At 50.1% G+C, this 18,028-nt stretch overlaps 1 protein-coding gene across 1 annotated transcript; it reads left to right on the top strand.

The window, feature by feature from the left end:
* Nucleotides 11,256–16,452, top strand: RPS7 (ribosomal protein S7). The gene is made up of 7 exons (XM_018052720.1): nucleotides 11,256–11,388; nucleotides 11,551–11,634; nucleotides 11,743–11,814; nucleotides 11,955–12,098; nucleotides 13,069–13,133; nucleotides 15,741–15,891; nucleotides 16,343–16,452. Exons 2-7 carry the CDS (start codon nucleotides 11,560–11,562, stop codon nucleotides 16,418–16,420), a joined length of 585 nt encoding a protein of 194 aa, XP_017908209.1. The 5' UTR covers nucleotides 11,256–11,388; nucleotides 11,551–11,559; the 3' UTR covers nucleotides 16,421–16,452.

The following is an 18,028-nucleotide window of genomic DNA, read 5'->3' as shown; positions in this document are numbered from 1 at the left end:
GAGCATTACTTTTAGAACTAACACCCAAAAAAGATGTCCTTCTCATTATAGGGGACTGGAATGCAAAAGTAGGAAGTCAAGAAACACCTGGAGTAACAGGCAAATTTGGCCTTGGAATACGGAATGAAGCAGGGCAAAGGCTAATAGAGTTTTGCCAAGAAAATGCACTGATCATAGCAAATGCCCTCTTCCAACAACACAAGAGAAGACTCTACACATGCCAGATGGTCAACACCGAAATCAGATTGCTTATATTCTTTGCAGCCAAAGATGGAGAAGCTCTATACAGTCAACAAAAACAAGACCAGGAGCTGACTGTGGCTCAGATCATGAACTTATTGCCAAACTCAGACTTAAATTGAAGAAAGTAGAGAAAACCACTAGACCATTCAGGTATGACCTAAATCAATTCCCTTATGATTATACAGTGGAAGTGAGAAATAGATTTAAGGGCCTAGATCTGATAGATAGAGTGCCTGCTGAACTATGGACAGAGGTTCGTGACATTGTACAGGAGACAGGGATCAAGACCATCCCCATGGGAAAGAAAAGTGAAAAAGCAAAATAGCTGTCTGAGGAGGCCTTACAAATAGCTGTGAAAAGAAGAGAAGTGAAAAGCAAAGGAGAATAGGAAAGATATAAGCATGTGAATGCAGAGTTCCAAAGAATAGCAAGGAGAGATAAGGAAGCCTTCCTCAACGATCAATGCAAAGAAATAGAGAAAAACAGTAGAATGGGAAAGACTAGAGATCTCTTCAAGAAAATTAGAGATACCAAGGGAACATTTCATGCAAAGATGGGCTCGATAAAGGACAGAAATGGTATGGACCTAACAGAAGCAGAAGACACTAAGAAGAGATGGCAAGAATACACAGAAGACCTGTACAAAAAAGATCTTCACGACCAAGATAACCACAATGGTGTGATCACTCACCTAGATCCAGACATCCTGGAATGTGAAGTCAAGTGGGCCTTAGAAAGCATCATGACAAACAAAGCTAGTGGAGGTGAGGGAATTCCAGTTGAGCTATTTCAAATCCTGAAAGATGATGCTGTGAAAGTGCTGGACTCAATATGCCAGCACATTTGGAAAACTCAGCAGTGGCCACAGGGAAGGTCAGTGTTCATTCCAATCCCAAAGAAAGGCAGTGCCAAAGAATGCTCAAACTACCGCGCAGCTGCACCCCTCTCACACGCTAGTCTTAGACTGTAATCTGCCCACGTTTCACACTTTGATCTGTAAGCCAATGGACTTCTTTAAAAGTCCTCTCCACTGACAAGCCTTCCTTTTCTAATAAGTTTAAACTCCCTAATTTTCAAGAAAGAAAATCAGTCCTGAATATTCATGGACTGATGCTGAAGCTTCAGTACTTTGTCCACCTGATGTGAAGAGCCGGCTCACTGGAAAAGGCCCTGATGCTGGGAAAGATTGAGGGCAGAAGAAGGGGACGACATAGGATGAGATGGTTGGATGGCATCACTGGTTCAATGGATAAGTTTGAGCAAACTCAGGGTGATAGTGAAGGACAGGGAAGCCTGATGTGCTGCAGTTCATGGGGTCGAAAAGAGTCAGACAGGACTTAGCGACTGAACAACAACAATTTTCTTGAAGTCTTCAGTGAGCCAGTGCCTGGAGGGCCAGGGAACACAGCAGTGCATGAGTAAGGTTTGAAGGATAAAAGGAGCCTTCACTCAGGTGAATTAGGCAGAGAAGGAAGTCTGATACTCCAGGAAGAAGAAACAGCAAACGTGTGATCAGTGTGTTTTTGCCTGTGAACTCAATAAATATCCACTTGAAATTTTCAACTTTACTAATTTAAATTGGCTCTTGTCCATGGCTCATTCCTATTGTTATTGCACTTCAAGGTAGCTTCTTTCAAAAACGTTGCCTTAAAAATCGAGTAATGACTGATGGCCACGTCTCTTCTGTGGATATATGATGAGAGTTAGGGACGGCCCAGTGACCGCTCTCAGAACGACCACAGCCCCTCTTCTTGAGATCATTCTCCATTTGCCCAGGGCCTCTGGAGCTCCTGTAGCCTCCTGGTAAGCACAGACCAGGGCCTTGGAAATGTTACTTTTGACCTACTTTTTTAGACGCATCACCCACTCACCTCCTCCCAGTGGCACAGGTGAAGTTGTGGACACAGATGGCACCTGGAAGAGCTGACTTCTGATTGAGAAGCTGAAGTGGAAATAAGTCAGGGCAGTGAGTCAAAAGCAAATATCTTCAAAGCTTGGAAAGAACTGGGATTGTCAGCCAGATATGAAATGATAACAATTGTGCAGGATATAGACAGCTGTAGGCTGCAGTGTTGCCTGGAGGAAGAAGGAGGCTGGGCCCCTGGAAAAGTGGGGTCTGACTGTAGCCCACCTCTCACTAGCTTGACCCTTGCATCTGACCTACTCATTTAGAGTTGCTTTTTCATGTAAGTTAGCTGGCTGTGGTCCTTTATCACAGAGTACTCAGCATCCCTGCAAAGTTGTTGTTTGAATCATCTGAGTATGTTCAGAAAATCATCTGCGTGGCTTTCTGCAATTACAAAGCTGTCTCTCCTGGCATTTTTGTTGATTGATGACCATAAATATTTTTTATCTTAATCTCTTGCTCCAGGTGTGTGACTTTACTTACCCTGGACAAAAACTGGCCCATTCTCGACAAGGTACAGAGCCCTGGGCCGGAGTCGGAAGATGCTGCCGGGGATATTTGCCCCCGGGTGGGGATGGGGCTGAGTGGCAGAAGCGATGAAGCGTTCCTGTGACTCAGCCCCCCGGTTCTGCTGCTCTCCTGCCCCTGAGCGGTGACGTTCACAATGCGGACTGAAAATTCCAGCCCCACAATTTCCAGCTGTATAAGTTTGGGGAGTTGCTTAAAGTCTCTGTTCTATGCTTTGAAAAATGGAGATGCTGCTGCTGTATCCAGTGGCTGCGAGTACCCACTGACTCTGTGTGGACAGTGTGGTCGATACACAGCACGTCCGCAAAGGTGCCAATTCTTTTCATCTTGTGCATGTTTCATGAAGATGCCTGGGAAGAATGGCGTTGCGTTTGATGAGATATATTGAAGATGAGCAAACAATTAGTTTATGATAAAAGTCAAGTGTATTAATATTTCTATAATTTAGAGATTAACATCTCAGCAATCACCTTCTGCCTACCGACAGTTCACTGGTATTTCTACAGGCCACCTATGGTAATACAGGAAAAATGACCTTGAGGCTCTCCAGAAGAAGCCAGTGACCTCGCTTCAATTGAATGCATAAGATTTTCACATTCATTACAGGCCTGTGCATTTATTTCACTCACATGCTCCTTACACTGGCTGATAGATAATACAATAAAAATCCTGCCAGCTATTAAGTGGAGGGGAGAGAAAACCTTCTGTTAAATTCAGTCCATTAATTCTTGACCAGACAGGCAGGCCCATAAATTCATCTTACACTCAGCTCATCAGTAACTCTCCTTTCGTCACTTTATCGTGACCATCAGGAGCTGTGATCTGGAGGGAAGAGAATTGTTTTGACGTCTAAGCATTCTCACCCCCTTGACCTCTAGGCTTTCTGCTTCACAGAGCTGAGATAAGGCATTCCCAACACAGGGTCCTTTTTCATGGGGACTTTTATACAATAAGCAAGTTAACTTTTTAAAGGAGAACTGATCTTGCTGGTTTAACTGTGCCCTCTGCCCTGGCAGTATTTTGTCCTGGGCCAGAACTACCCAGTGTAAAAAATTAGTGAGCAGAAACCTTAAATAGATCTGGGAGACCAGAACGGGAGCTCTGCTGCCCTGCGACAATGGCAGAGCCAAGAGGAAGAGGACTTCTCTTCCTTGCAGCAGAGACTTGGCCAGCTCACAGCCACAGACTGTCTTCCACAGCCCCCACCTCCCTCTTCTCCATAGAAGCTCTCTCTTTGTGGCAGACCCTGAACTGTACTTCCCTTCTGACCCTGAATAAGCCCATCTTTGCTGCAGAAATGCCTGGCAGTCTATCTGTTTAAGGCCATCACTTTTCTTGTCCCTACAGGGGCCAGAGAAGGCTCCAGAGCACTTCTGGTGTTGTAGCCACGCATTCCGGGAAACACTCCCTCAGAAGGACAGTGCAGATAGTGGAGTGCAGTTTATTACACCGGCGGGCCCAAGGCAGAGTCTCCTCTTAGCCAAGGACTCCGACCAGTTTTTGTGAAAACCTTATATACCCTAAGTGTAGTGCCCAAACCTACCTCCCCTAATTCCCTGCAACTAGTCTGAATAAAGTAAAAGAAAGATACAATCAAAGTTAACCCATGATTCATATGCCTTAAGCCTAGGTAGTGAACAGTGGACATACCCCTGTGATCAAACCCCAATAAGCATAATAGAATTTATGATTCTATTCAGTTACACAGATAACTAGGTATTCTTTTAGGCTACAGAGTCTAGGTACGAGCCCTGGGGCTCTTCCTTCTGGGGGCCTGGTTTTCCAGTTGGTATGTCATTACCATAGATACTGGGCATATAGCTCAAAGTCCACACTCCGGCCCAAGATGGAGTCCTGCTTTCAAGATAGAGCCTGTTCTGTCTGTTTCCTCCTTCACTGGGTGAGCAAGGAGGGGTGGTACCTGTATTGCTCCTTTGGGCTCACTGCTTTTCCTGCTGACCCTGGAGTTTGAAGGTACATCTTTCTCGTGGATCCAAGCTCACACCCTCTTTGTGTGCAAGGTCCTCCAGGCTTTATTTGGGATCTATGTAACGGCTTCTTCTTTCCAGTTCAAGCCATGCTCTGTATGTGAGTTTGCCTTTGGCACTTCAGTCTCATCTTGAGATCAGACCCTTTCAACCAAAACTGGCTGAAAATGCCACTGGCCTGGTTCCTGGGAAGGGGTGTTTCAGATAATGGGGGCTTCCCAGATGGCTCAGCAGGTAAAGAGTCTGCCTGCAATGCAGGAGACGCAGGAGCCATGGGTTTGATCCCTGAGTTGGGAGGATCTCCCAGAGGAGGAAATGGCAACCCACTCCAGTATACTTGACTGGGAAATCCCATGGACAGAGGAGCCTGGCAGGCTACAGTCCAAAGGGTCCCAAAGACTTAGCACAGCGTAGTACAGCTTCGGATAAAGTAGCAGAGTTTTTCAGCCTGTGGCCTTTTCCTTCTGGAGACATTGTTGTATTGCCAATTGGGAAAGATTGAAAGCAAAAGGAGAAGAGGGTGCTAGAGGATGGAATGGTTGGATGGCACCAGCAACTCAACAGGCATGAGTTTGAGCAAACTCTGGGAGATCGTGAAGGACAGGGAAGCCTGGTGCGCTGCAGCTCACGGGTTTGCGAAGAGTTGGAGGACGAGACCTAGCGACTGAGCGCCAGCAGCTGTGTATGGGCAGATGCGAGAGTCGGGGCTCACTGAGCTCAGTCCTTTCGCAGGCACCTCAGTGTTTCCGCAGCCTGACTTCCTCAGGGCTCACTATAAGGAGAAGCTGCAGTCTGACAGCTTCTCCTGGCTGATACCCTGTTTCCTTCCTGAGTTCCCTCAGGGCTGGCCAGCTCTCCTTCAGAGTTGGCTGCGACTGCTGATGACTGCGACATTCTCTGTTTACTGATGTGGCAGGCAATATTCCATTTCTCAGTATCTCCATTTCTTTAGTATTCCAGTCCATGAAACAGGCCAGTGCCTTATCCCTTTCACTTGAAAGAAAAACAACTCGGGGAGAGTGACGCCTCAGGATTTTACTGAGAGTCCTCATTCTTCATAAACCCCGAAGGCTGACCCAGATGTTACAAACTCCTGAGGTTCTTCTCTGTGGCAACACGTGGATTTGCTTCCTTGCTCTCCTTCTGGAGCCTCCCCTCAGGAAGACAGCGTCCACTCGCTAAGCTTTCAGCCATGAAGGGACCTAGGACTGCCAAAGAAAAATGGCAGTTTTTCCAAGTCCAGGTTCGACACTTAAGGCATCTGCTGTCAGAACAGATGAAAAGCCTGTCCTCTCCAGCACTGAGTGACCTTCCTCTGACCTCTGGAAGGTAGATTTTCCTAAAGAAGGGGTGCTTTGTTGTACCCCCCGCAACAGACACTACTCTCCCAATCACTGCCCAGATGTTCTTTAATCCTGCGGCGTACAAGCTCTGTTTCCACGTAGTACTTTCCTCCTGCAGGAACTTGAAATAATGTACTGACTAGAAGGTTCCTGTGGAATCTTCTTAAAAATACATCTTTTATTGTACATTAAAAGGATAATAAGGGAATGTTATGAACAATTCTACTGGAATAAATTCAACAATTTAAATGAAATGTACCAGTTCCTGTAGAAGCACAAACTGCTAAATTTCATCCAATATGAAAGAAATAATCTAAATATCCTTGTAACTATTTAAAAAATGGAATTCATCATAGTAAAAATCCCTGGAAAAAGAAATCTCCAGGCCCTGATAATTTCACAGCTGAATTCAACCAAATGTTTGAAGACTTAACACTGATTCTACACAATTGTTTTCAGAAAATACAAGATGGGGAGCACGTCCCAACTCATTTTATGCTGATATTAACCTAATCCAAAACCTGACCAAAACATGCAAAAAAAAGGAAACTACAGACCAATGTCTCTTGAATAGACATTAAACTACAGACTCAATGTCTCTTGAATAGACACTAAAAATTCTCAACAAAATATTAATAAGTGGATGATGAGAGTAAGATGATGAGCCCAGTGAGAAGGAATTATACCCCATTACCAAACAGTGTTTATTCCAGACATTCGGGGAAGGTGCAATATTTGAAAACCCATTAAGGCAGTCTACAACATTAACAGGCTGGGAAGAAAAACTCATGACTATACTAATTAATGCATAAAATGCATTTGACATAATCCCACCTATGATAAAAACCCAGAAAATGGGGATAGGAGGGGACTTCCTCAATAAAGAACATCTACAAACACCTAATGCGAACATCATAGTCACTGATGTGATGGAAGAGTGCTTTCCCTGAGGATGGGGAACAAGGCAAGAATGTCCTCTCCCACCAGGCCTTTCAACAAAGTCCTGGAGACCAGAAAGATCTTTACTGGATGAACTTCTGGAGTTCTGCTTTCGTGGAGTGGGAGACACGGAAGCCAGGTTGAAAAAGTGGGCAAATGAATGGAAATGGTTCATCGAGGGGGTTTGGAATGGTGACCCAGGTAAGATCACAGGTCAGCTCCATTTTCTCTCTTCAACAAGTTCCAAGCTGATTTGAGTGAGATAATAGTTGGCCCCTCTCCCCCTAACATTAGAGAAGTATCAGTTCAGTTCAGTCCCTCAGTTGTGTCCAACTCTTTGCGACCCCATGGACTGCAGCACACTAGGCTTCCCTGTCCATCACCAACTCCCAGAGTCCACCCAGACCCATGTCCATTGAGGCAGTGATGCCATCAACCATCTCATCCTCTGTCGTCCCCTTTTCCTCCTGCCCTCTATCTTTCCCAGCATCAGGATCTTTCCCAATGAGCTGGTTCTTTGCATCAGGTGGCCAAAGTATTGGAGTTTCAGCTTCAGCATCAGTCCTGCCAATGAACACCCAGGACTGATTCCTGTAGGATGGACTGGTTGGATCTCCTTGCAGTCCAAGGGACTCTCAAAAGTCTTCTCCAACACCACAGTTCAAAAGCATCAATTCTTCGGCGCTCAGCTTTCTTTATCGTCCAACTCTCACATCCATACATGACCACTGGAAAAACTATAGCCTTGACTAGACGGACCTTGGTTGGCAAAGTAATGTCTCTGCTTTTTAATATGCTGTCTAGGCTGATCATAACTTTCCTACCAAGGAGTAAGCGTCTTTTCATTTCATGGCTGCAATCACATAGAGAAGTAAATATAGCTTTAAATATCTAAGATGAACACAATCTTAGTAAAGCTTGTTGGAAATCTTAGACATCACCTAGCGTAACGTTCTAAGCATTTTCCACAGCACCTGACCCGTGTGGATAATTGCTCCGCTAAAGTTGACAGGTGAGGAAACTGAAGTTCAAGCAGATTATCTCTTCACAGCCAGACACTGTTGGCTGGGTTGGAAATGCCCTTCTCCCTAGTGACTCCTTGCCACCCCATGGACCGCAGCACGCCAGGCCTCCCTGTCCATCACCATCTCCCAGAGCTTGCTCAGACTCACGTCCATCGAGTCGGTGATGCCATCCAACTATCTCACCCTCTGTCTTCCCTTTCTCCTCACCACAGATTAATTTCATCTCTTCCACAGAATTCCCTGGTTTCTTAAAGCATGAGTCCCCCTGGCCCCCTTTACTCATTTTACTCACATGTACAGTTATCACTTGTCATTATAAACACAGTCAGACAATTTATGTTTTCTTCACTAAACTTCCGTGGTGGGCTTCCCTGGTGGCTCAGCAGGTAAAGAATCCACCTGCAATGTGGGAGACCTGGGCTCGATCCCTGGGCTGAGAAGATCCCTTGGAGAAGGGAGAGGCTACCCACTCCAGTATTCTGGTCTGGAGAGTTCCATGGACTTGTAGTCCATGGGGTTGCAAAGAGTAGGACACGGCTGAGCGACTCTCACTTTCACTCTCGAAACTGCCATCTCCCAAGGGCAAGGATCCAGTGGGTTTTCCTCATAGCTAGCACAGAACACACACCTAGACAATTATTTGTGAATTGTATTTTTCACTCCTCTCGAGGGCAGGAAGTCCTTTACACACGTGTTCCAAGTGACAGGATAGTAAGCATTTTTCCAATAAAAAATTCTGCTGTGTCAAATTCTTGACCCACTCTAAGGCCATTTGCCATCCCCGAATCTTTCACCACAGCTGCACTAAATTCAGCTGTCCAGCTTGAGCCCCAGCTTTCCCCAAGCATCCCTCGTCCTCCTCCTGGAACTGCACCCTGTTTGGCCCCAGGTCTTTGCAGATGGTGACTGCAGCCATGAAATTAAAAGACGCTTGCTCCTTGGAAGGAAAGTTATGACCAACCTAGACAGCATATTAAAAAGCAGAGACATTACTTTGCCAACCAAGGTCCATCTAGTTAAAGCTATGGTTTTTCCAGTGGTCATATATGGATGTGAGAGTTGGACGATAAAGAAAGCTGAGCGCCAAAGAATTGATGTTTTTGAACTGTGGTGTTGGAGAAGACTCTTGAGAGTCCCTTGGACTGCAAGGCGATCCAACCAGTACACCCTAAAGGAAATCAGTCCTGGGTGTTCATTGGCAGGACTGATGCTGAAGCTGAAGCTCCAATACTTTGGCCACCTGAAGCAAAGAACTTGTTGTAGGAAGGCGGACCCCTTCCAGGGCCCGAAACTTGGCTCTTGTCTAACACTCGGAAATGAATTGTACGAGGAGACACGTGCTGACAAAGCAAGAGATTTTATTGGGAAAGGGCACCCGGGTGGAGAGCAGCAGGGTAAGGAAACCCAGGAGAACTGCTCTGCCACGTGGCTCGCAATGTCGGGTTTTACAGTGATGGGATTAGTTTCTGGGTGGCTTTTGACCAATCATTCTAATTCAGAGCCTTTCCTGGTGCCACACACACTGCTCAGCCAAGATGGATGCTAGCGAGAGGGATTCTGGGAAGTTGACGGACACGCAGTGTCTCCTTTAGATGTTTCCCGAACTCTTCCGGTTGGTGGTGGCTTCAGTTCAGTTCAGTCGCTCAGTCGTGTCCAACTCTTTGCGACCCCATGAATTGCAGCACGCCAGGCCTCCCTGTCCATCACCATCTCCCAGAGTTCACTCAGACTCACAGCCATTGAGTCCGTGATGCCATCCAGCCATCTCATCCTCGGTCGTCCCCTTCTCCTCCTGCCCCAAATCCCTCCCAGCATCAGAGTCTTTTCCAATGAGTCAGCTCTTCGCATAAGGTGGCCAAAGTACTGGCGTTTCAGCTTTAGCATCATTCCTTCCAAAGAAATCCCAGGGTTGATCTCCTTCAGAATGGACTGATTGGATCTCCTTGCAGTCCAAGGGACTCTCAAGAGTCTTCTCCAACACCACAGTTCAGAAGCATCAATTCTTTGGCGCTCAGCCTTCTTCACAGTCCAACTCTCACATCCATACATGACCACTGGAAAAACCATAGCCTTGACTAGAAGGACCTTAGTCGGCAAAGTAATGTCTCTGCTTTTGAATATACTATCTAGGTTGGTCATAACTTTTCTTCCAAGGAGTAAGCGTCTTTTAATTTCATGGCTGCAGTCACCATCTGCAGTGATTTTGGAGCCCCCCAAAAATAAAGTCTGATGCTGTTTCCACTGTTTCCCCATCTATTTCCCATGAAGTGATGGGACCGGACGCCATGATTTTCGTTTTCTGAATGTTGAGCTTTAAGCCAACTTTTTCACTCTCCTCTTCACTTTCTGCCATAAGGGTGGTGTCATCTGCATATCTGAGGTTATTGATATTTCTCCCGGCAATCTTGATTCCAGCTTGTGTTTCTTCCAGCCCAGCGTTTCTCATGATGTACTCTGCATATAAGTTAAATAAGCAGGGTGGCTTACTAGTTCCATATTCCTTATCAGGATCTCCTGTCATAAAACAACTCATGCAAATAGTTACTATGGTGCCTGGCCAGGGTGGGCGGTTTCAATCACTGTGCTTCCCCTAACAAACTAACTCATTGGAAAAGACCCTGATGCTGGGAAAGACTTAAGGCAGGAGGAGAAGGGGACAACAGAGGATGAGATGGTTGGATGGCATCACGGACTCAACGGACATGAGTATGAGTAAACTCTGGCAGTTGGTGATGGACAGGGAAGCCTGGCATGTTGTGTTCCATTCGGACACGACTTGAGCAACTGAACTCAGCTGCACTTCCCCTCTTGGGGTGGTTCTTCAGCTCCAGGCCGCCTCCACCACAGGTGCCCCAAGATGTCTCAGAATCATCACCCACACCAAGCAGTCGATACGACAGCCCAGTGTGGCCTGGAGCACTTCGTTCAAAAAGAGCTGTCCCAAGCATCTCATTTGGTCCTCCACAGCCCAAACAGAACCCAAGTCTCCGGTTCCTTTTCATTGCTTCAGCTGGGACGTTAAGCTTCCTCGTGTTAAGTTAGGCTTTTGGTCGTATCTTCGGGCGTAGCCCAGGCTGTTTTCCTCCGGCGGACCTGGGTCCCCCGACAGATTGCCGCCGGGCCCGCCCACCGCCCGCCTGGAACCTCGGCTGCCCCCACGGGAATTCCCGCGAGCAGCCGAGAGAAGAATAACAGCGGAGCCAAAAAGCCTTCCCAGCTTTCCGGCTCTCAGGAGCCCCTTCCGGCGACTCTCTAGGCTGCCTCCGCGTCTCAGTGGTTCTTCCGGTTTCTCTATTCTCGCTATTCCCGCCTCTTCCCCTCTGCCGCCGGGATTTAATGAACTCTCGCGAGATCTAGGCCTCTTCCTAGGCCTGCTCGAGTCGGCAGCGGCAAGAATCTTTGGCCGCCTCTGCAAGGTACATGGTCCGCGGGCGCCATGCCGGTCCGCCGGCTTCGGGGGACACACGTCTGGGGCCCCCGGGTGGGGATGCGGCCGATTGTCCGGCCCGGGGGTCCCGATGGCTTGTGCGGGGGGAGGATGGGGCCGGCCGCTCGCCCTGAGCGCCCTGTGCTTCCAGGTCCCGGCCATGTTCAGCTCCAGCGCCAAGATCGTCAAGCCCAATGGCGAGAAGCCGGACGAGTTCGAGTCGGGCATCTCCCAGGTGAGGGGGCGAGCGAGCCGGGGGCGGACGAGCCGGGGTCCCGGCGGGGGTCGGGGTGAATGAGGCTGCGCGCGCTGAGCGTGGGCTGCGCCCTCTGCCGCCCCGCAGGCTCTGCTGGAGCTGGAGATGAACTCGGACCTCAAGGCGCAGCTGCGGGAGCTGAACATCACGGCCGCCAAGGCAAGGGGGTCCCCCCGGGGTGGGCTTCGGGTTCCCCCAGGACGGGGCGGGGCTCGGGCACGTGCGCGGGCCGCCGGGAGGGCCGGGCTTCCCCTCCCCGCCTAACTACATCTGTGCCTCTCTTCCCGCTTCGACTCTAGGAGATCGAAGTTGGCGGTGGCCGGAAAGCTATCATTATCTTCGTCCCCGTCCCGCAGCTGAAGTCTTTCCAGAAAATCCAGGTGCGCCTGGTGCGCGAGCTGGAGAAGAAGTTCAGCGGGAAGCACGTCGTCTTCATCGCCCAGGTGCGCCCGCGGGGCGCGGCGTGTTGGGTCGCTGGCGTGAGGGCTCGTGTTGGTAGAGTCACTGGCCGGTGCTTGCACCAGGTTAAAGAGATAGGGGGTACTGCTGCTGGGTGCCCACCTGATGCGAAGACCTGACTCGTGGGAAAAGATCCTGATGCTGGGAAAGATTGAAGGCAGGAGGAGAAGGGGAGGACAGAGGATGAGATGAAGATGGTTGGGTAGCATCACCGACTCGAAGGCCATGAGTTGGAGTAAGCTCTGGGAGATGGTGATGGCGAGGGAAGCCTGGCGTGCTGCGGTCCATGGAGTGGCACAGAAGCGGACACAACTGAGCCACGGAACTGGACTGCTGCTGTTGGTGTCAAAGCGGCCCCAGTGCCTTCCCTGGCTGCAGTGCTATAAAGGTACTGGGCTGTGCAGAAGTGATGAGGGTGAGATGTGAAGCTGCCGCTTGCTCCGCCTGGTGGGATTTCTCAGCAGACTCGCACCACCCTGGGGAATTAATGTAGATGCTGGAGGAAAGGCACGCAAAGGAATGGTTGGTAGGGTAAGGAGGAAATGGGTAAGGGGCTGTGTTTTTGTTTTCTAAGTTAGATTGGGCCTTCCTGCAAACAGATCTCTAGGACTTAAGTGCTTGGCTGATGAGGAAGTTAAGGAGTAGTATTCTGACTTGGTACCTGTAAGTGGGTAGTGGGTTGGATGAAATGTGAACAGGCATGTAATATTTGGGGGATCAGTCACATTTTTCCAGTTACATTTTATTATAAGCTGTGGGTTCTGAAAGAATAAATGAGGTCAGGAAGTGCTTCAGAGATTCTTACTCACTTGTTGGGTCTAGGTTGTTTGATTTTCTGGTTTGAATTTATTCAGCCATTATGTCCTTTGGTTTGTAAAGCAGTTTTGATAGTGCTTAGTTTTCTGACAACTTAAGTCTTTAAAAGTTTGTTGAATGATAATTTTTGCCTTACAGAGGAGAATTCTGCCTAAGCCAACTCGAAAAAGCCGTACGAAAAATAAGCAGAAACGTCCCAGGAGGTAGGTTTTATCAGCATGGAAAATATGTGTACCACTCTTAATAACCATTGTTGATTGGCAGGGGTTATTTATAGTAAGAGTTATATAAGTTTTTTAAAATTAAGTGTGGATGATGTAGGAAATCCATTCACATGGGAATTTTTATCAAGTAACTTGGTTTCTGTAACTGTGTGAAATGGTTTAAGGTTGATTCTGGAGATAAGAATTACATATACTCACGTAGGTGGTACAGTAGGTTGCTGCACTCACAAAAGGTGAGACTTTCATCCAGTTCTTTGGGTAAAGGGTAGGAGCAGTGAGGAGGAGCCAGCTGAGCGTGGTGGGGTGAGGCTCACCCGGCGTGGGGGTGGGCAGTGCAGGGGCAGTCAGGAGGAGCCAGCTGAGCGTGGTGGGGTGAGGCTCACCCGGCGTGGGGGTGGGCAGTGCAGGGGCAGTCAGGAGGAGCCAGCTGAGCGTGGTGGGGTGAGGCTCACCCGGCGTGGGGGTGGGCAGTGCAGGGGCAGTCAGGAGGAGCCAGCTGAGCGTGGTGGGGTGAGGCTCACCCGGCGTGGGGGTGGGCAGTGCAGCGGGCTCTCACTGTTCACTTTTGCTGTGGGTTCGAGGCTGAGTAGACGCGTCTGTTGCTCATGGCACAGGCTGAAGGCGTTGCTGGTGATGCGTGTTTTCTGAACTGGACTGACGTGCAGGTTATCTGCTGTAAACTGGATCCTGGAGGTTGGCTCCTTGGTCTCAGCTTTCTGGTGTTTTCTTGGAGTCGCTGAGTGCACACACTTGGTTTCTTGGGTCCCTGCAGGCCTGCCCTTGGGCAGTTTGAGAAAGGACTTGAGCGTCCCTGCTGACAGGGTAAAGGGTGTCACTCATCCTCCCTCGCTCCGTTCAGCCCGTGGTGCTGGCATCTGCACTCAGCCAGGGAGTGCCTGGAAGCAAGGCGTGAGGGGCCTCTGGTGCTGTGGGCAGGTGTTGATGGTGCCACATTGTGGAGGATGGAGAGGCTGGACAGGCCCGCGCTGGGTGTTACGGAACTCGCGCTGTTGGTGCTTCAGGCTTGTTTCCAGGGCAGTTGGAGTAGCATTAGAATGTAGAACTTTGGGGGGAGTGGGGCTCTTCTGGATAGTTTGCAGGAGATCAAACACGGGATAATCAAGAGCGTTCAGTTTGTTAATGCTGACACTGAAGTGGCTTTGCAGCCTGGGTTCTGACGACCTGAATCAGTACTTGCCTGTGAAGCAGCCCCTTGCTCTGCACGCGGTGAAGGTGCTGACTCCCGGGTCTGTGGCCTTGGCTCTCCCTCGTCGCAGACCTGCCTCCACTTCTCAGCTGATGACGCCGGCCTGTCCCAGTGGCCTGGCCCAGACCCGGGAGTCTTCCCTTCCCCTGCAGGGAGCCATCCTGCCCGTCTCCAGTCCGTCCGCCCGCCCGCCCGCGGCCCCTTGTCCTTCCCTGCGCTCGCCCTCCTGCGCCAGCTGCGTGCAGGGTCTCGGTCACTTTCCTTCTGAAGCAGCTGCAGCTCTGCCGCCCTGTGATGGTGCTGCCACTGCTCTCCCTCAAAGAGGCTTTATCTCGGGCTAGAGTTGAGTGTGAGACCAGCTAGATTCCGTTCTGTGTTTTGAAGGAAGTGATTTACGGGGTCCATGGTGCTTTCCTAACCTGTAAGGGTGTGCTTAGCCAGTGGTTAGCAGCCATTCGTCAACTGGGCTGACTGTCTAATTTGTGTGCTGAGAGGTGCTGAAGCTGCTCTTGGCCTTGGAGCAGTGAGGCTTTGCGGTCATTTAGGAGCCCCTGCTGTGTGTGCGGAGGTGCGGACAGAACGAGTAGGATGTGGTGTCTGAGCCACTGAGGGGTAAATAAGACCTGGACGCGTTCCGTAATAAAAGGGAGCTCTGCAGACGTTGGGAATGAGAACAGTCTCTTCATTCTCATTCCTGGTATCCTGTGGCACAAAGCTGATAGGCTAGCAGTTTGGAGTTAATTGAACCTTGTCAGGCAGCCAGATGGGTTGTGAACTTGGAGTCATATCCAGGAGGGGAGCACGGCTCCCTTGGCAGTCTGTGACGGGACGGGCTGAAATGGGAGCCTCACGGGAGGGGCCGCATCCTAGAGCTGGGGTAGAGCAGTGTCCTTCGGGTGGGGTGTCATTCCATTGCAGGAACAGGGAGGGGCTTGGGTGCATCTTAGAGGCCGGGGACTCCTCAGAGGGACTTCAGTAGGTAAAGCCTGTGGTGACATCTAATCATTTGACAACACTGGAGAAGATCATTTTAGAAGAGGTAAGAGGTTACTACAGAGAATCGTGTGACTGACAACCTAAAGGTGTGTCCAAGAATAAGTCATCACTAATCTCCTTTTCTGCGGACAATCGCTCGTGACAGCTGGTGTGTGTGGCTCACAGCACGCTGGGTTTTGAGGTGAGATGGTAGCATGTGTCTCCCTCTCCTCGTGGCCGCGGCTCTGCTGTGATAGATGAGACGGAAGGATGGAAGCGCGTGCTGCTGTGGCTTCAGGAACCTGGAGCGTTCCACTCAGGGTTTGACTTGCCGAGGTGCCCCGGGGGTTCCCAGGAGGGCAGATGTTGCTGAGTTTCTCACCTTTGTCGCTGTGTTCTTTAAGCCGCACTCTGACCGCCGTGCACGACGCCATCCTGGAGGACTTGGTTTTCCCAAGTGAGATTGTGGGCAAGAGGATCCGCGTGAAACTGGACGGCAGCCGACTCATAAAGGTCCATCTGGACAAAGCTCAGCAGAACAACGTGGAGCACAAGGTAGGGGCCGGCCTCCCGGGGAGGGGCCAGACGCAGACCCAGGTGAGGGTCAGGTCAGCCCAGCCCAGCCCAGCCGCCCCGGTGGCTCCGAACCCGCCTGCTGTGGGCTCTGCGCCGACTGCCTTGGGGGCTGTAGATCAGGTTAAATTGGGAGATGGTTTAAACACTGGAATTGTTTTCAACTGTTAGGAGAAATGGACCTGAAGTAATTCCATGGCGTGTTAGGCTGAACTTGAGGCTGGTGGTGGTCGAGATAGACTCTGGGGAGAAGTGTCGTTTTGCTTCATTCCCGGTAAACCGTCAGCCCAGGGTCTCCGAGTGACCCAGAGGAGCCAGCACGCGGTGCAGGCGGTGGAGTCCTTCCCCCGCACCAGACTTGAGCTTGCCCCGTTGGGACTACGGAGGACACGCCCCCTGTGTGTGTTGTGACGATTTTTCTCTTCTCTTGTAGGTTGAAACGTTTTCTGGTGTCTATAAGAAGCTCACGGGCAAGGATGTTAATTTTGAATTCCCAGAGTTTCAATTGTAAAGAAACGACTAAATAAAGTGTTATTCTCAGTGCTCTGGTTTGGGCGTGGTTTCCAGACAGGCAGAGCTGTGGATGCAGAGCTGTCTGGATTTTCCGGTTGCTTCCTGCACCAGCTGGGGATCTTGGACTGGTGGCGCGCCTCGTCAGGGCCCCGCGCTGGTTTCACAGCACAGTGGCTCACTTACCCGTGCGTTCATGTTTCCAGATTCTTGCCCCTTGTAGGTGACGATAAGCATGAGTGTGGTTCATGTACACTCAGTAGGCCCTCTGTGGTGGTCGTCTGCGTTACATAGTGGAGCCCACTTCTGAGCCGCAGGGTTTGTCTTGAGGACAGTGACTGACTGAGGACCCCACTGCCCCAGCCCCCTGACTGACTCACGGCCTCCACGGCCTCCACGGCCTCCACAGTCCTCGAACCTGGGCGGCCTCCTGTACTAAGATCCCTCGGGACCTTGGGGTCTTCGGGTGTAACGTGCTGCGACGCCTCTCTCCACCGTGGGGCCCTGTGCGCTCCACGTTTGCGTCCTTGTCCATGCTGGCTGGGCTCCTGTGTCGCAAGCCAGCGGGCCGTGTGGACGGGACGGGTGGCTCTGCCATCAGGAGCTCTGGAGGAGTGAACCCTCGAGGGGAGGGCGGGTGAGGTTAATGTCCTTGTGGACAAAGTGTCCCGAGATACGGCTGCACAGAGGTGACCTCTGGGGAAGATTCCCAGCTGGAGACACATGGGCGTGCTGGGGCTTGTGTCCAGATGTCTCAGTTATATCTGAGAAATGTAAATAACAACTGGGATGTGGGCCAGATTCTTGTCCAAGCCCTTGGAAGTGGCCCGGCTCTTTGGCGGTCAGTTTTGGGAGTGGGGGGCAGTGGGGTGAAGAAGACCAGAGGCCCCGCAGGAGAAGCGCCACCGATGCCGGTGGCGTTGGTGGTCATTTGCAAGGCAGGTATAAACGCGGCTTGTGATCTAAAAACGGCTCTAATTTACAATCTACTTCAAGTAGGCAAGTTGCACATCAAAACCACAAGCTATCACCTCACACCTGTCAGAATGCTGGTCGTAGAGGTAACAGGACGGAGGTAACGATCTTGAAAACACCGGTGGGGATGTGTATTAGTGCGGCCACTACAGAGAAGTACGCAGGTTCCTCCAAAAAAGGAGTTACCGTATGATCACGCGGTTCCATTTCTGAGTATTTATGCAAAAGTAATGAAAACATCAAAGGGATGTGTGTCCTCCCAGGCTTATTGCAGTGTTATTCTCAATAGGGTACTGAAACCTACCTGCCTGTCATGGGACAATGGATAAAAGCTACAGGTAGAGATGTGAGGAAGAAGTGTGTCCTTCATTGACGCCTGTGTGCTTTTCCCTGGAGGTCATAAGCTAAGAGAGAATCCAATGGAAAGACACTAACTTTCATGTGGGTCTAAGGCAGCCAGACTATAAAGGGGCAGTGGTTGCTGGCAGGTGGGGACGGGGAGAGAGGTTCCAGGGACACATGTGCAGCTAGTAAGTCCTGGAGAGCTGATAGCGCAGTGCAGTGAACACAGACAGCAATGTATTAAAACTCAAGATTGCTGAGAGCGAGATCTTATTCCCACCACACAAAAGAA

This window comes from Capra hircus, chromosome 8, assembly GCF_001704415.2.
Source record: "Capra hircus breed San Clemente chromosome 8, ASM170441v1, whole genome shotgun sequence".
NCBI classification, from domain to species: Eukaryota; Metazoa; Chordata; class Mammalia; order Artiodactyla; family Bovidae; genus Capra; species Capra hircus.
Note: the sequence above shows the minus strand (reverse complement) of the source record. Positions and strands in the feature narration are given on the sequence as shown.

Excerpts from the sequence above, each read along its gene's own strand:
- RPS7 (XM_018052720.1), top strand. The coding sequence starts at position 11,560 with ATGTTCAGCTCCAGCGCCAAGATCGTCAAGCCCAATGGCGAGAAGCCG. Across the intron at positions 11,815-11,954 it reads TGAACATCACGGCCGCCAAG|GAGATCGAAGTTGGCGGTGG; the intron begins GCAAGGGGGTCC and ends CTTCGACTCTAG. Across the intron at positions 12,099-13,068 it reads ACGTCGTCTTCATCGCCCAG|AGGAGAATTCTGCCTAAGCC; the intron begins GTGCGCCCGCGG and ends TTTGCCTTACAG.